The sequence below is a fragment of the Sarcophilus harrisii genome, chromosome 1 (assembly GCF_902635505.1).
Source record: "Sarcophilus harrisii chromosome 1, mSarHar1.11, whole genome shotgun sequence".
NCBI lineage: Eukaryota > Metazoa > Chordata > Mammalia > Dasyuromorphia > Dasyuridae > Sarcophilus > Sarcophilus harrisii.
Window position 1 is genome coordinate 239,175,980 of NC_045426.1, and position 16,633 is coordinate 239,192,612.

A 16,633-nucleotide genomic window follows, 5' to 3' on the forward strand; every position below is an offset into this window, starting at 1 on the left:
GGAATGAGTCCAAACAGAGTATCAGTGGATGGAAAAAGCTGTACTTAAGAAAAACGGGAGATTAGAAAATCTAAGGTTATATTCTATGAGTTAGGGAGAAATTCAAGAGGACTCCAAGATATAAATAAGGATATTTGTGTGAATAAGTTTTAGCACTGTCATCCAGACTCCTCAGTTTGCAGTAGGGCGGGGCAGGGAAGGGAAAGGTAGAGAGCCACTACTGGATGGATGGCTTTGAAAAAATGATGAATTATTTTTTTGTTTTGTTGTGCCTTTCAAGAGGAGCCTCCTCCCTAGCTCATAGTGGGAGAGGGGAGGGCCTAAATGTGTGGTATTTGGAAATTATTTGATCCTAAATGTGAAAGAAGTCCTTTGCTAGTATTATTTTGCACTAAATAGAGCCCTTTCTTATCAATAAGTGACATACTAGGGTGTTACAGCCAGACTCAGGATTTCTGATATGGAATCTTTTTTTTTTTTTTTAATCTCATTTTTTTATGAATAATTTTGCTTTTACATCACCATCATTTCTAAAGATATCCCTTCCTCTCTCTAATACAATGAGGTCTCCTCTATAATAAAGATTAAAAAAGAAAGGGAAAAGCAGTTTAGAAAAAAACAACTCACATCAGCTGTACTTCACAGTATGCATTGTTTATACCCCAAGTCCTTCTTTGCAAAGAGGTGAAGGGGGTAGTAGTACATTTTCTTTCAGTTCTTCTCTGGAGCCATTGTTGTTAAATAGCCTAGTACTGTGCCTGGCTGCGATTCATAAATGCTTATTCCCGATGTAGAAGGGAATCATGATTTTTTTAAAAATCGAACTTGAAAACACAAAGATTAGGCCTTGTTGAAACTTTACTTTTAAATTCACAAGAGTACTTTTTCTAATAATTAGATAGATTTGAAATCCTGTTTTTGTGAGAAACAATTGAACAAATTTTTCTTTTTACTTTACAGTGAATGATTTAGGAGGGGACTTCAAGGGAGCGGGGAAAAGCTCCTCACCTGCTAATAATGTTGTTGAAGAAATAAGAAAGAAAGGGGGGAAAGCTGTGGCTAATTATGGTATGTAACTTGAAAATACTTTTTAAAAATATATTTTTGTACCCTTTATTTGATGTAATAGAGATATTTAAATTTAAAAAGTAACATATTGGGCAAAACTCAAAACATTTCTTTACAGATGAGAACTATGCTGAGTGATAATTATTTTCTAATGGGGCCATTTAATTTGACTGAATATCTGATAGGTGGGAAAGAATTTTTCAACTATTGAAGGCTAAATTTCTCTAATTTACAATTTATGACTTTCTCAGGTGTAATCCTCAAATTTTGAATTTATGGTGGAACAGAATAACTCTGCCCTTGCTTTTATACAACCTATTTCATTTGTATTAAGAAAAATTTGTGTATATATTATACTAGAAGTACCCGTTGTATGGGAAAAACCTTTACTCCTAGTGTGATTATTATTGAAGTCTTTCTTTCATATTTGACAGAAAATTAAATTATGAGCCAAAAAGATAGAAACTTTATTTTTTTCTTTTCAGTATCATAGCAATGACCGTAAGAGACTCTTAAGAATCAAACAAATTTGATTTATTTTCTAAAAGTAGTTGTGACTGTCCCTTCTAAAAACCAATGCTATTTACATTGAATATAAAAATCAAATTGTTTTTAAAGTTTTAGGGGATAGGAAAGGGTGCTAGAACAATTTTTTTTTGATAGCTTGGTTAACTGTAGCTGGTGTTATAGTTAATATAGCATTATGGTATAATTAATATATAGTATAGTATGTCAAACATACTAAGTAGAAATTCTGTTCTGGGAATATGCAGCAATATTTTTCAAATCATTTTTTTTCTTAACTTTTTTTTTTCTTTAGAACTAGTTCATTTTTATTCCTATATAGCATTTACCATTAAAAATATAATGGGACAGCTAGGTAGTGAAGTGGATAGAGCACAGCCTTGAAATCAGGAGGACCTGAGTTCAAATCTGGATTCAGACGCTTAACACTTCCCAACTGTGAGACCCTGGTCAAGTCACTTAACTCCAATTGCCTCAGCAAAACCCAAAACAAAACAAGAAAAACCCCTTTATTTGAGCATGACATAAATTTTTTTGTTAGCCATGTAATTTCTACCCTTACATTGGAAAATATTTGTGAATTATGCTGAAATTTGTACCTATTTTCCTACAGATTCTGTGGAAGCTGGAGAGAAGGTTGTAAAGACAGCACTTGAGGCTTTTGGAAAAATAGGTGATGTTTCTTTTAGTGCATATAAAAGAATGCCTACCATCTTTCTGATAAATTACTTAGTTTTGCCTCTGTTTTTATTCTATTTTGCACTTTGAAATTCATCCCAAAGAATTAGAATTTTTTAGATATATGAAATTATACAAAATGTTCAATTTCTGCAAATGCTTGTTAATCTAAAAAATGTTATCATTTTAATTTAGATTTAATTAATCAATTTAATATTAATATGGGCAACTTGAACTTACTTTTGCAACTTTATTTTGCATTTAAGTACAAATAAACTTAAAATGAGCACATAAAATATTGAAAAAATTGATAGTTTGAAAGCAGATGTAACAATAAGAAAAGACTTTCTTTTTGATCAGTCAATGTAATGACAGATTTAAATTAAAATCTTTTCAGTATAATATTGAACTGTGAATATATAATATAGTGTTTAGCTCAGTCATATCTAGTTTAGTGTTATTTATAATAAATGCTTAATAAAAATTATTGAATTAGATTACTTAAAAGTAGGATCACTGTGAAAATGTCAAATAGCATAGTCTGAAATCTATTTGAATTTTAAAAGCTTATTTAAAAAAAATTTGGAATCATATATTTTGAACAAAAATTCCAATAGGTTATTTAGTATTTTGTGCTGAAATTCCTATTTGTAATATTACTTGAGAGTAAAAAGGGATGCGTCAAAAATTTTCTAGTTTGAAATACGGGATTCAGCTTGGTAAAAATTTTTATCATGCTGCCATATTTTGCCATCCTTTTTTCACCATATCAAGTTTTGATTATATGTCCAGGAAGTTAGTTATTTTTGAACCTGTTTATAATTTCATTATATTTAGCAAATTGTCAGGCTACTTATTTGGAAGCATAACATTGTTCTCTTTGGTTTAGTTTTTAGGTGGACAAATTAAATGAGAGGCTGACAGTTATCACTCAAAATGTAAAATGACCAAGATAAGTGTTTAAAGTACTGATTCAGTGGCAGTTATTGAGAGGAAATTAATGGAACTGTACAGGAGGTGGTTAAAAAGATAAGCAATCAAAGATATGAGAGTTTAGAATCTAGAATGAAATAACTGGCTAATAAATTTAGATATTATTTTAGAAAAAAAATCTCATTTCATTTTAACTTTGTTAAAATTTTTTTGAAAGTAATGTGAGTTTAAAACTTGTAAGCAGTTACAAATTATATGCTTATATCTAATATTTATGACTTTTTTTTGACAGATATTGTTATAAACAATGCTGGGTGAGTAATATCTTTTTTTTTTTTCATTAATATATAACTTAGGCTCAATGTTATTTTTCACTTGTATAATTTTTTCCTTTGTTTCCTCAGGATCCTGCGTGACCGTTCCTTTGTTAGGATAAGTGATGAAGATTGGGGTAAGTTGTTTTAACAGATTCCTTTGGGCTATTTTTATCTACTTCACCTTTTAAAAATTATGAAACTACATAAAAAAAACAAAGATATTCTCACTTTCCCATATTCCTATTGTTAATGATCAATCAGAAAAAAAAGTTAAACACTCCAGTGATGAACATTTTCTACAAAGAAAAGTGATGAATAGTTTAAAGTATTTTTTTATTTTAAATCAGGAAAGGAAAAGGTAAAGTTGTTAAATCTCCTGCCAAAAGTTACTAAATAGGGTTGTGACTTTCAATTTTTTTTTTCATTCATCTTCTTAATTAGTAGCATTTTTCCCCCATTAGGTGTATGTGTGTACTGTGTCACTAGCATATTTAATACTACTTTAGAATTGTTTATACTTTGTTTAATACTTGTTTAGACTTGGCAGGTTTCTAAAGCAATATGGTTTCCAAAAATATAAAAAATGGAGGAAAGATGGAAGAGTTAGGATGTGACTAAAACTTTTTTTAACAAGTCTGTTTGGAAAGCTTCCTTCAGGGATATGGATTAATCAATTAGAAATTCAGATATGCTGATTACTATTACTATCGACTATCCTAGTTCAGTACTTCATCACTTTGCACCTATAATATTATAAAAGCTCCTAATTAATTTCTCTGTTTCAGATATTTCCCTACTTTAGTAAGTCCTCTGCAAAACTGCTAAACACAGCTACTAAAGTGATTTTAATAATGTACAGGTTACTTCCTCTCCTGAATAAATTCCATTGGCTCCTTTTCACCTCCTAAGTTCAAATAGAAACTACTGTGTTCATTTAAAGTTCCTCATAAACTAATTCCTTCTTTACAACCTCAGTATCTATCACTCCCCTTCCCACACTCTGCAGGTCAGCCAAATTGGACTTCTTGCTATTCTTCATACTTAACACTCTTAACTCTCATTTCTGAATCTTTGTTATGGCTGACCTGATGCCTGTAAAGCACTCCTTACTTGTCTTCACATTATGGAATCTCTGCTTTCTTTCAAGACTTAGCTAGATTTAAAGGTCACTGCATAATTTAAAATATTAAATATTGCTATGGAAGAGTTGCTATTTGTATACTTGAACTACCTTTGTGACAGGGTTTTATGTTTCTTGAGGGCCAGAAACTATTTTTCTTTTTCATAGGAGAGTGTGCCTGGTATGTAAACACTTTTAAAATATTTGTTGACTGACTGACTGACTTACATGAGTCCTTTCCTTGTCCTTCCAGGTGCTGGTGTCTCCCTTAGTTACCTTGTTTTTTATACTTAATGTTACCTTTGTTTTGAATGTCTCACAGAGACTATAGCTACTGTTACTATAGTTTTATAGTTTATTTCTCAGTAATTAAATAAATATTTAATTGGTCAGATGTATAAAATTTATTAACAAATGGAGATAATAACATAAAGATACATATGACTATTTATAATGTTAGTTATTACCAAAGCCATAGATTTAGTCATCTCAAAACCTCAATATCATGGTAGTTGAGTCCTCATTTCTTGTCTGGAAACAGTTTTGGTGCATTCAATTCATTCCAGATGCTAATTACTGTCTCTTACTAATCTTAATATTTCTTCTCAAGATTAGTCCTTTATTCCCTTTGTCTTCTCCTCAGGAAAAGTCTTTTCCAAATTATAGGATACTTCTTCCTCACAGACTCATGATAAGATTCCCTTTACAAATTTCTTTATAACACCACAGTTAAATAGATCCAAAAAAGAAAAAATTCCTCCTCAGTTCCTTCTACTCAATATTTTTCACAGATCCTCATGGATCACAGATAAAGCACATACCTTTGCCCTGATCCCATTAGAAGAAGTACTGTGTATTAAGCTATTTTCTCAAATGACTCTTTGTTATTATTTCCCAACTTTTTTTAATGGTCAGAACAAACTACTTTTGTAAATATTTATTTAATTATTGAGAAATAAGAGTAATTGCAATGGGAAAGGAGGCATCATTTCATTAGATAACAAGTATTTAATGTACTGAAGTGAGAGCTTGAACAAATTAATGAAAAAATATGGCAAATTTATTAATGAAAAATTACAATAACACTTCTGTGTTGATGTGGAGCTTAGGAGGATAAAATTAAACACTTAACAATGAGTCAAAAAGCTGGATGAGATTATATGACCTCCAAGGGAGTGTGTTCAGACCATAGATCCCATGCAATCTTGCTATAGGAAGGGTTACATGCATTCTTGCTGTGTTAACACCTTGCTACACAAATATGTATACGTGTTATATTATCTCACTAAAAGCTCTACAAAGGCAAGGACTGCTTAATTTTTATTTCACCCAGACATTAAATAAATTGTTTGTCATGGATTTACTTGATATCCTTTTTCTGGCTTTTTTAGTTGCTTGCCCAATTCATTGATCTTTTCTTTCTCTGTTTTATTCATGTAAACATCTAGTGAAATCAGATTTCCCCTAAGAACTGCTTTGGATGAATCCCATAAGTTTTGGTGTGTTATCTCATTATTGTCATTCTCTTGGAGAAATTATTGATTATTTTTTAGATTTGTTGTTTGATCCATTCATTCTCTGAGATTAGATTATTTAGTTTCCAATTAATTTTTGGTCTATTTTCCCCTGGACCTTTCTTACATGTAATTTTTGTTGCATCATGATCTGAAGAAAATGCATTTATTATTTTTGCCTTTTTGCATTTGATTGTGAGGTTTTTATGCCCTAATACATGATCAGTTTTTGTGTGGGTGCCATGTACTGCTGAGAAAAAGTATATTCTTTTTTTATCCCTATTCGGTTTCCTCCAAAGATCTATCATACCTCATTTTTCTAAAATTCTATTCACCTCCTTAAATTCTTTCTTGTTTATTTTGTCATTAGATTTATCCAGTTCTGAAAGAGGGTGGTTGAAATCCCCCAATAGTATTGTTTTGCTGTCTGTTTCTTTTTGTATTTCACTTAACTTCTCTAAGAATTTGAATACTATACCCACCTGGTGCAAACATGTTTAGTATTCATTATCTATGGTACAAGATGTAGTTTCCTTCCTTATATCTTTTAATTAAATCTGTTTTTGCATTTGCTTGATTTGGGATCAGGATGGCTACCTCTGCCTTTTTTTTTTTTTTTTTTTTTTAAATTTCAGCTGAAACATAATAGATTCTTTTCTAGCAGAACTCTGTAGCTCTGTTTCAAATGTGTTTCTTGTAAACAGCATATTGTAAGATTCTTACTTTTAATCTAATCTGCTATCCATTTAAGATTACTAATTCTGTATTTTCTGCTATTCTATTTTTCCCTAGTTATACTTTTCTCTCCTCTTTTACCCTTCCCCTCCTCACCAATGTAGTGCTTATGACCACCGCCTCTCTCAATCTGCCCTCCCTTTTTTCAGCCCTCCCTTTCTTATTCCTCTCCTCTTTTACTTCTATCCTCTCTTCTATTAGCCTCTGCCTTTTCTTTACCCTTTCCCCTATTACTCCCTTATAGGGTTAGATAAATTTCTATACCAAACTAAGTATGTATGTTATTATCTCTTTAAAATAAATTTGATGAGATTAAGTACATAGCTTCTTTCTAGTGTTCCTTGTCTCCAAATTACTTATGGTCAGAGCTTTCTTTTGCTTTTTTTGCTCATTTTAAAAGGTTGAGGTCTACCCTTAGGGCACAGGGAAGATTGTCCTGAGCTTCCTCTGCAGGATTATGGGGTTCTCACTGACTGTACTGGGATTAGTGCTGCACGCTTCCCCACTGCACTTGTGGCCTTGCCAAATCCCTTCTGTTATTCTGGGATTCAGGGACTTACAGTTTGCCTTTTGTGGTTGCATTGGAAGTTTCATTCCTAATTTGGTCTTCTGAAGCAGAACAGATTAACCAGAACTGCTGTATTTTGGCTAACAGTCTCTCACTAGATTCTCTGAGCCAGGCTTCCCTGCACCAAGCCTCTTTGTCCGGACCTCTCTGTGCCATGCCTGCACTGGGCCACATGCCCCCCTGCTCAATTGGACAGACATTTCCTAAGCTGGAAAGTTATTACACTCTGGATGTGTGTGGGTTCTGTCATTCCAAAATCCATTCAGAGGCTTGATTTAATGTTGATTCTGAGGGAAACTGTGGAGAGCTCAGGTAATGTCCTGCCATCTTGACTCTGCTTATTATTTGATAACTTTAACAAAACCTTCCACTTTATTTATTTAGTAAGTTCTAGGAAAAACATGTCAAGCTGTAACTACAACTAGGGTGAAATGGATCATAATATTTCACATATTCTGTGCTCCAAGAAGTTCTGTAGGGGCAGAAGGAAAGGAAGATATCCATATTGTCAGTAATTGAGTGTGTGGAACCAGCTGTAAGTCCTTTGGAAGTCCTAAGCAAAAGTTAGCTTATAGGACTTTAGGAGTCATGGCAAGGCCTGTTCCACAATTAATAATCCATATCTGAGTCCCCTCGGATTATTTACTGGAGATAAGAAGGTCAATATGATTGGAATGTACTTTATCTAATAGAAAAGAGGGTCCTCTAAAGGAAAACAACAACCAAAAAACCAACCAAGATGCTCCTTGACTAATAGAACAAGGAAATGTCACAGCCTTGGTTATATATTCTGTGGTTTTTCTGGCATTTGTGTAATAATAGAGAAAAAACATGTTTATGGTAGGGTATAAAATAGAAGCTATAAAAAATAAAGTGAATTCCATGCTTTAAGCTTGAACTTGTCTGGCCCCACTCATTTCATTCATTACTTCATCTTGCACTTTGCGCCAGTTGCTGGCAATTGGGCATGCTTTAACTTTCTTTCCTTAAGCATCTGAAATACCATATAGTACAGGGAAAAAGGGGATGTTTTCCTCTTTCTGGCTTCTCCCATCCTTGTCTGCTGTTTACTGTTTTTAATTCTCTTCCCTGTTTCATCCCTTTCCTCCTTTTTTCTCCCAACTTTTCCTTAAACTTCTGCCCTTTTCCCAATATGACAAGGAAAATGTATATTCTAGACTAAAAACAAAAAGTATATAAAGTGACAAAAAACAATTGCTATCAAAGAATTTTCTATCTTCTATAGTATATGTAAATTTTAGTTTAAATTGGACAGAAAAATGTAATGTCTGCTTTATGTTTTACTGCTGTACGATACTATGAGTATTCTGTAATTATTTGTTACTGATGAATTTTATGGGTTTGTTATTTGCTTTTTAAATTGAATTATTAGATATATATATATATATATAAACATTAATTAATTTATATCTTAGTGAAAAGTTGTGGACAGACAATAGTTAAAGACAGTGTTTTATTTAGGATGAATATGATAGTATACATACATTTTAAGTCATATAGAACCTAGCTTCTTAAATTGTGATTTGCAACCTATATGGGGTCTCATAACTAAATATGGAGGTGCAAAGTTGTGATTTATTATTAGTAAATGTTTGAGTTGTAAACTTATTTTTATATACCTGTATATCCAGGCTCATATAAAAATTTCTTGGGCAAAAAGGGGTCATGAGTAGAAAAAATTCAAGATGCCCTGATCTAGAAGAGAGTCATTTAATAAACTTTTATGGCATTGCACGTAGTTTGCTGATAATTGGTAGGTAGAATGCATAAAGCTATTTTGGTTTTTAGGTGAAGTTAACATTCCTACAAATAACCATTGCTTGGGTTTCACTTATCAAATGCCTGTCAGATTTTTGACAATTACTTGCTTAGTAACAATAATTACTTAATTTCTATAGATGTGATTCATAAAGTTCATTTGCGGGGATCATTCCAAGTGACCCGGGCAGCATGGGATCACATGAAGAAGCAGAAGTTTGGAAGGTATGGCTTGGTATAGTTTTCTTGCAACATCTTTGTGTTTATATGCCTTCTATTTGCTAAATCTTATTAGCGATTTTATTGTGCTTAGGGAGATATCTTTAGGAATATATGTACATACTTTCATGTATAGGGTTTGACATATATCCTGTCCTCTGAGTAAAATTGGTGTCATTGATTCATATTATTGGTAGAAAACTTTGCTTAGTTTTAACCTTTATTTTTCATTTTTAATGATTTCCTCAGTGTTTTCTTATTTCCTTGAATTGTTTTACACTTAAAAATAATACAAATACATAAAATTAAAGTTTTTTTTTTTTTAATAGTATACTTTATTCTATGACCAGAATATCATCTTGTGCCGTTAGTTACCAGGTGGGCAGAAGATAGGCAGCAGTCTTTTTGCAGATTCTGGTGGTAGTTCATCATTTCATCTTTGCAAAATGTTTGAGAAGAATATAAATTGTACTGATTGCATAAATGTGTGCTCATGACTGTGATTGGTGCTAGTAAATTGTGTACTCTGCAAGTCATTCAAGCTAACTTTAAGTTAGCCACAGATAATGTTGAAAAGCAATTCATTCAAAGCACTTTGCTTAATTGGGACATTGCATTTGACTCTCAGTTTCAAAGAGTTTTAAAAGGTGATTTGGTTTACTTGCTTTGAGTGGAATCTTTACAAGGTGGAAGAGATATGAATGTAGCATTGTTTTATCAGATATTCTGCTAGTTAAAAAGCAGGAGACTAAATTGACTTTAATCAAAAGAGTAAATCTGATTAATGGAATCTTCTCATATTAAAACTATGGCCATATATGTTGCAAATATGTATGTATTAATAGCTTAAACAACCTCTTCCACAGACTTAGTTAAAATTCACAATACAATTAAAAGTAGGGAATAGCATCTAATTGGGTTCTAATTAGTTTCTAATCCTTTGAGGATGAGAATGTAGTTTAAAAATTGGAAGATATAGAAGGGAAGGTTTGAGAGGACTGGTTAATTCAGAAAAGATCCTTTACATGTGGATAATAAGTCTTGGAGGGACTTGCATTTGAATTTGTAAGATGTCTGAGGACAGAAGAACTTGAAATTTTTGTCAAGAAGGCTTGAAAATTTTTGTTTTTCTTCCCGGGTTATTTTTAACTTCTGAATCCAATTCTCCCTGTGCAACAAGAAAACTGTTTGGATCTGAACACATATATTGTATCTAGGATATACTGTAATTTATTTAACATGTATAGGACTGCTTGCCATCTAGGGGAGGGAGTGGAAGGTAGGAGGGAAAAATCGGAACAGAAGTGAGTGCAAGGGATAATGTTGTAAAAAAATTACCCTGGCATGGATTCTGTCAATAAAAAGTTACTATAATAATAATTAAAAAAAAAAAAAAAGAAGGCTTGCAAAAGCTTCAGTGACACTGCAACTTGAGCCCTGAAATGGAATTTGTTAGGTTCAGCATTGTAGAGAAGGAACATCAATACAAATTTATGATAAACGCTAGATAAAAAGAAGTGATATAATCTAATGGGGAGGGGAAGGAACAGGATGATCCAAGTAAGTTGGGAATTACAGGTATAGTCTAGGTTAAACTAACATACTTATCAGAGAATTAAAATTTGACTTGTGAACATAAAAATATTTGAGCAGTTCCAAATTAATTTTTTTATATATGGCCCAAGAAACACAAGAAGAAAATCATCACAATGATATTAGAGATTCCAAGAAAAAAAAATTTGTTGAAAAATACAACTACAGGAAAAATAATTTTATTTATGAAGGCAAAAAACGAGAAGTAACAACTGTCTGATGCAAAATAACTACCAGCCTAATACAAGCAGATAAGCCTAATATGTAACAGTTGTGCCCTGTTTGGATATATGAGTGATGAAAGTTTCTTAAAATGAACACCAAGTTAGTGTGCAAAAGGCTGAATTTCAAAGAAACAGCATTGGGAAACAAGGATGGGGCTATGGATGTTAATTGTCCTGAACAGTGAAAACAAATAAGTATGACCTCCTCATTGGTCAGATCACAGCAATTTGCTGAAAGAATCAATATAGAACTTAAGAAAGAGAATAATTTTCTGATACTAAGGTAAACTCTCTCTCTCTCTCTCTCTCTTTTTATATATATATGTATATGTATATATATATATATATGTATATTATGTCAGATGAAATTCAGAAAAGAGTTATCACTTTATTCAGAGGAAATTGATGTCCAAAGAACCAATATGTAGAAACAAATAACAGTTTAATACTTGTTTGTTATCAAGATTTAAAGCAAGAAGACCGTTTTGCTGAAAATCCTTAATGTTCAAAACATTTTGGAGAGATTGGAATATTAGAAATTTGATAAACTGGAAAATTTCAGTGTGGAATCTCTTATGAAAGAAATTGTCAAGTAAACTAGAGCAAAGGTATATATTCTTATAGTAAGATAACATATATGAAGGGACATCTGGAGACTGAAACAAACTTAATTTTGATTTAAAAAAAGAACCATTAAGAGTTTCAGAAAGAAACTAATCCATAGAAATAGAAGTTTAAGAATGTCAAAGTTTCCTATTCATTCCTGAGAGACCATAAAAAAAGGTTTTACTTTGAGTAAAGCATAGAAACCTTATTACTCTGCCCGCTATGAAAGTGCTTTTCTCTAGAGTTCCCAAGGGTAACGAGTTAAGTTATAGAATTTAGAAATATTATTTTTTCCTTTTAAATTTAAAATTAAATACAAAATAATAAAAAAGAAAAATAGAAAAAGAAAAAAGACTGAAAAAGGAAAATGAACAAACAAAACATTGTGTGCCCAGCAGAACTTCAGGGAGAGTTAATATATGTAACAATGAATTTCCATTTCAAGTAAGCCTATAATAATAGAAGACATTCAATTCATGACTATCCATCTTTTCTCTGCTTTCTTGAAGACTATTTTTTCTTTACAATGCACTTTTTACTTTAGCATTTTTCCCCTTTCATTCCCCCCATCACCCCCAATCAGTCTATAGTTAAACACAAATATATATACATACACACACACACACACACACACACATATACATACATATATTTATATACACTCACACCCACATACACACCCTTCTATATCCATCTTATACCTTTTCCTTCCCTTTATTTCTTCATAGGTTTTGGAAGGTGCTATACCCTTTATATCTACATATGTATTGTTTCCTGTTAACCCTATTCCCAATATGACTAGATTTTCAGAACTACCAGCCCTCTTTCTCAATCTAATGTCTGTCAGTTTTTCTTATGCACCTTGTTTGTATAGTGTAATTATTATTTTCACCTTTTCCTAGTCAGTTTTATTTTTCAGAGTTAGATCTTACTCAGCTCTATCTCAGTCTCTTTTGAACTACTTGATAACTGATGTCATTTGAGGCCATAGTTTATATTTCCATGTATAAAATGTAAACACAGTTTGTCCTTGTTCAGTCCCTTGAAATAAGTCTTTGAGGTTGGCTTTTATATGTTAAATTTTCTATTGAGTTCAGGTTTGGTTGAGACAAAATCTTGAAAATCTGCAAGTTCATTTAATGTCCATTTTTTTTGTTCAGTGTTATGCATAGTTTTGCTGAATATAATATTTTTGGCCAGAGGCTTAGTTCTTTTAATCGTTGATATATGATAAACAAGGACCTATAGTTTTTTATTGTAGCTGCTGATAAATCCTGTACAATTCTAATTGTAGTGCCAGCATATTTGAATAGCTTTTTGTTATTGTTGTTCTTATAAAATATTCTGGGGATTTCACAATTTAGCAATAATGTTCCTATGTGTTTTCCTTGTAGTATCTCTTTGAGATGGTGATCAGTGGATTTTTTTTTTTTCTATTTCTACTTTTTTCTCATGTTTTATCACATCAGGAAAATTTTCTTTGATTATTTCTTGTAATATTGTACCAATGTGATTTCTTTTTTAGTCACTGAGAACTTAGAAATATTGATAGTCTGTATTGTCAACAATTTCAGAGACACAGGAAGAAAGTTTTCTGTCACAGAACAAGAAATATTTGACCTTTGACTAAACTAACTTTATTAAGCAACAAGATTCACAGAAGTAGTTACTCTTGCAGCCAGATGTAATTTCTTGTTTTGTTTTGTTTTGTTGATTTTGTATTGGATACTAGCAGCTTTGATTTGCTTTGTTCTTGACCTAAACTGATTTTCCTATCCTTAGTCAGCCTCGGGTCATCGTTCTCTCTCCCCATTCCGCACTCCCCACCTGGGGCTCAATTTATTGATTCTAGACTTAGGGTGGATATCTGATCTGCTTACCTCTATTGCAGCTCAGAATTTCTGAGTTCAAAAGATCCTCCAGCCTCAATCTCCTTAGAAGAAGAAATTTTAGATTTATGTCACTATGCCCAGATCATTGCTAATTTATATATAACGATACTTTGTACATGAAAAAGTGTTACTTCTGAAGCCTGTAACAAATGGGTACATGTATTTACATTTGTGTGTGTATGTTATTTCACTTTTCAGTATAAAAAATACCTACTATATACCTACTTCCATTTTAATCACTTTCAGTGTTAAATAAGATAATATATGTAAAGTGCTTTGCAAATCTTTTAAAAAGATTAATATTGAAAACTTTTAAAGGAAGCTTCCCCTAAATACATGTAAAAACAATTTTTAGCATGTTTTTTCTGCTTTAAAACTTTTTATTCTGCTACCAGATATATTTTCATTTCTTCTTGTCCTTCTGAGTCATAGATTCTCATATGTAGAGCTAAAAAGGAACCTCAGGGCCTAATACAACCCCTTCATTTTATAAATAAGAACAGTGCATCTTAAAGCAGCTTTTTAAAAAATGTTTCCAATAGTATTTTATTTTACCAATTATGTAGAAAGATAGTTTTCAGAATTAATTTTTGTAAGATTTTGAGTTCCAAATTTCTTTATTCCTTTCTCTTTTACCTTCCCCCTTTCTAAAATAGCAAACAATTGGAATAGGTTATATATAACATTTTTAAAAAGTTTGAGATGCACATTCTATCCTTTCCTCATTTCTTTCCTCTTTCCTTGAGATGTTAAGTAGTCTGATATAGTTTATTCATGTGTAAACATGTAAAATATTTCCATTTTGGACATTTTGTGGAAGAAAATTCAAAATAAAAAAAAAAAAGCGAGAAAGGGAAAAAATAGAGGCCATTGATTCATTTTCTGGATTCAGATAGTAATTTTCTTTTCTTTCCTTTTTTTTTTTTTTGCTGAGGCATTTGGGGTTAAGTGACTTGCCCAGGGTCACACAGCTGGGAAGTGGTGTTAAGTGTCTGAGGTGACATTTGAACTCAGGTCCTCCTGACTTCAGGGCTGGTGCTGTATCCACTGTACCACCTAGCTGTCCCTCAGATAGTATTTTTCATCATGAATCTTTTGGGCTTGTCTTGGATCATTCCTGAGAATAGCTAAGTCATTAGTATTGTTACTGTGTACAATGTTCTCCTATTTCTGCTTACTTCACTCTATCAGGTTACCTAGGTCTTTCCAGGTTTTTCTGAAATCATCCAGATCATTCTTTGCAAATCTTAAAAGTGCTACATAAATGCTAGCTATTAGGATTGTTATTAGTATTTCAGAATTCTTAAAAAGCTTATTATTGTTGTTTTAGGTTTTTGAATCATGATTGAAAAAGCCATTGGCAGTATTCAAGTCAAATTTGACAGTTGAGAGTGGATATAAAAATTTGTGATTCTAATTTTTAGAAAGACAAAATACCATGATGTGATTTTTTTTTTTAAAGGATCATTATGACTTCTTCAGCTTCTGGAATTTATGGCAATTTTGGTCAAGCAAATTATAGTGCAGCTAAACTTGGTCTTCTGGGTCTTTCAAATACACTTGCAATTGAAGGCAGGAAATTCAACATCCATTGTAATACTATTGCACCTACTGCTGGATCCCGAATGACTAAAACTATTTTGCCACCAGGTAAGTAGCTTGAGCTGCCATTCTCTAAAATTGTATTTTGCTTGTGTTTAATTTCTAAACATTTTTTCTTTACTACAAGCCAAGTGACATCTTAGATTTTCATTTGCCTTTTGGCACCCAGACAGTGATTAAATAATTGTAATCCTTGTTTTAAACTTTTTGTAATAAAACCTCTAGAATTGTGGGAATTCTAACCAGGAATCCTTGGATATTCTAGAAAAAAGGCATTTCACAATACAAAGTATTCTTAGTCTATTAAAAATAGAAGAATTATCTAATCCAGGAGTCCTCAAACTACAGCCCATGGGCCAGATGCAGCAACTGAGGACAATTATCCCCCTCACCCAGGGCTATGAAGTTTCTTTATTTAAAAGCCCACAAAACAAAATTTTTATTTTTACTATAGTCCGGCCCTCCAATCATCTGAGGGACAGTGAACTGGCCCCCTATTTAAAAAGTTTGAGGACCCCTGATTCTAATCAGACTCATAAGAAAAATGATTTTAAATGTATGTTTCTGTTTTCAAATTTCTAAAAGATTAAATGATTACTAATAAATATCTCAAAAACAGATCCTTTAGTTCAAACTTGCATGTAAATGTTTAGAAATATTAAAATCTAAAACATTCTGCATTACCTTTGCACGTATTTCTTGCCTTCCTTTCTCTACCACAATGACAATCTTGAACCATTCCCTGTCAGCAGTTAAAAGAACACAACCCTCAATTAAATCTTATTGAAAGGTTTAAAGAAAGCCCTTAATAGAGTAATAGAAATGTTAAGTCTCACTATATAATTTGCTATAGAATTAACCTTCTGTTTTTCAGTTTGTGGATTATTAGGTAAATGATTATTTATATTGCTATCGTACTTTCTTCTAAATAGTTTATTCCTTCAGGGAATAAACTCTTCAATGGAATAAATTTTTTATTTATATCCAGTGAAGGAATTCTCCTTTTATTAACATATAAGGTAAAGATAGGGCTGAATTTTATTATTGTTTTAAAAACATTAATAATAGTTTGTCTGTAAGAACTCATAGGTCTTAGTAAACTTGGTCTTATTTACCTTTTAAACCAAAGCCTGTTAACTATTTTTGGATCATGGCAATTTTTGGAAATCTAGTGATACTTACAAACCTCTTTGCAGAATAATTTTTAATACTCATAACAAAATACATAAGATTAAAAAGAAAATCAATTATATTGAAATA

The 16,633-nt window shown here is 31.9% G+C and overlaps 1 protein-coding gene across 1 annotated transcript in view; it reads left to right on the plus strand.

The window, feature by feature from the left end:
• Nucleotides 1-16,633, plus strand: part of HSD17B4 (hydroxysteroid 17-beta dehydrogenase 4) — a 138,962-nt gene that overhangs the window by 25,741 nt on the left and 96,588 nt on the right. Inside the window, exons 3-8 of the mRNA XM_003762919.4 lie at nt 961-1,068; nt 2,207-2,266; nt 3,497-3,518; nt 3,609-3,655; nt 9,378-9,462; nt 15,234-15,421. Coding sequence (XP_003762967.1) covers nt 961-1,068; nt 2,207-2,266; nt 3,497-3,518; nt 3,609-3,655; nt 9,378-9,462; nt 15,234-15,421 — 510 coding nt within the window. The remainder of the gene's footprint in view (nt 1-960; nt 1,069-2,206; nt 2,267-3,496; nt 3,519-3,608; nt 3,656-9,377; nt 9,463-15,233; nt 15,422-16,633) is intronic.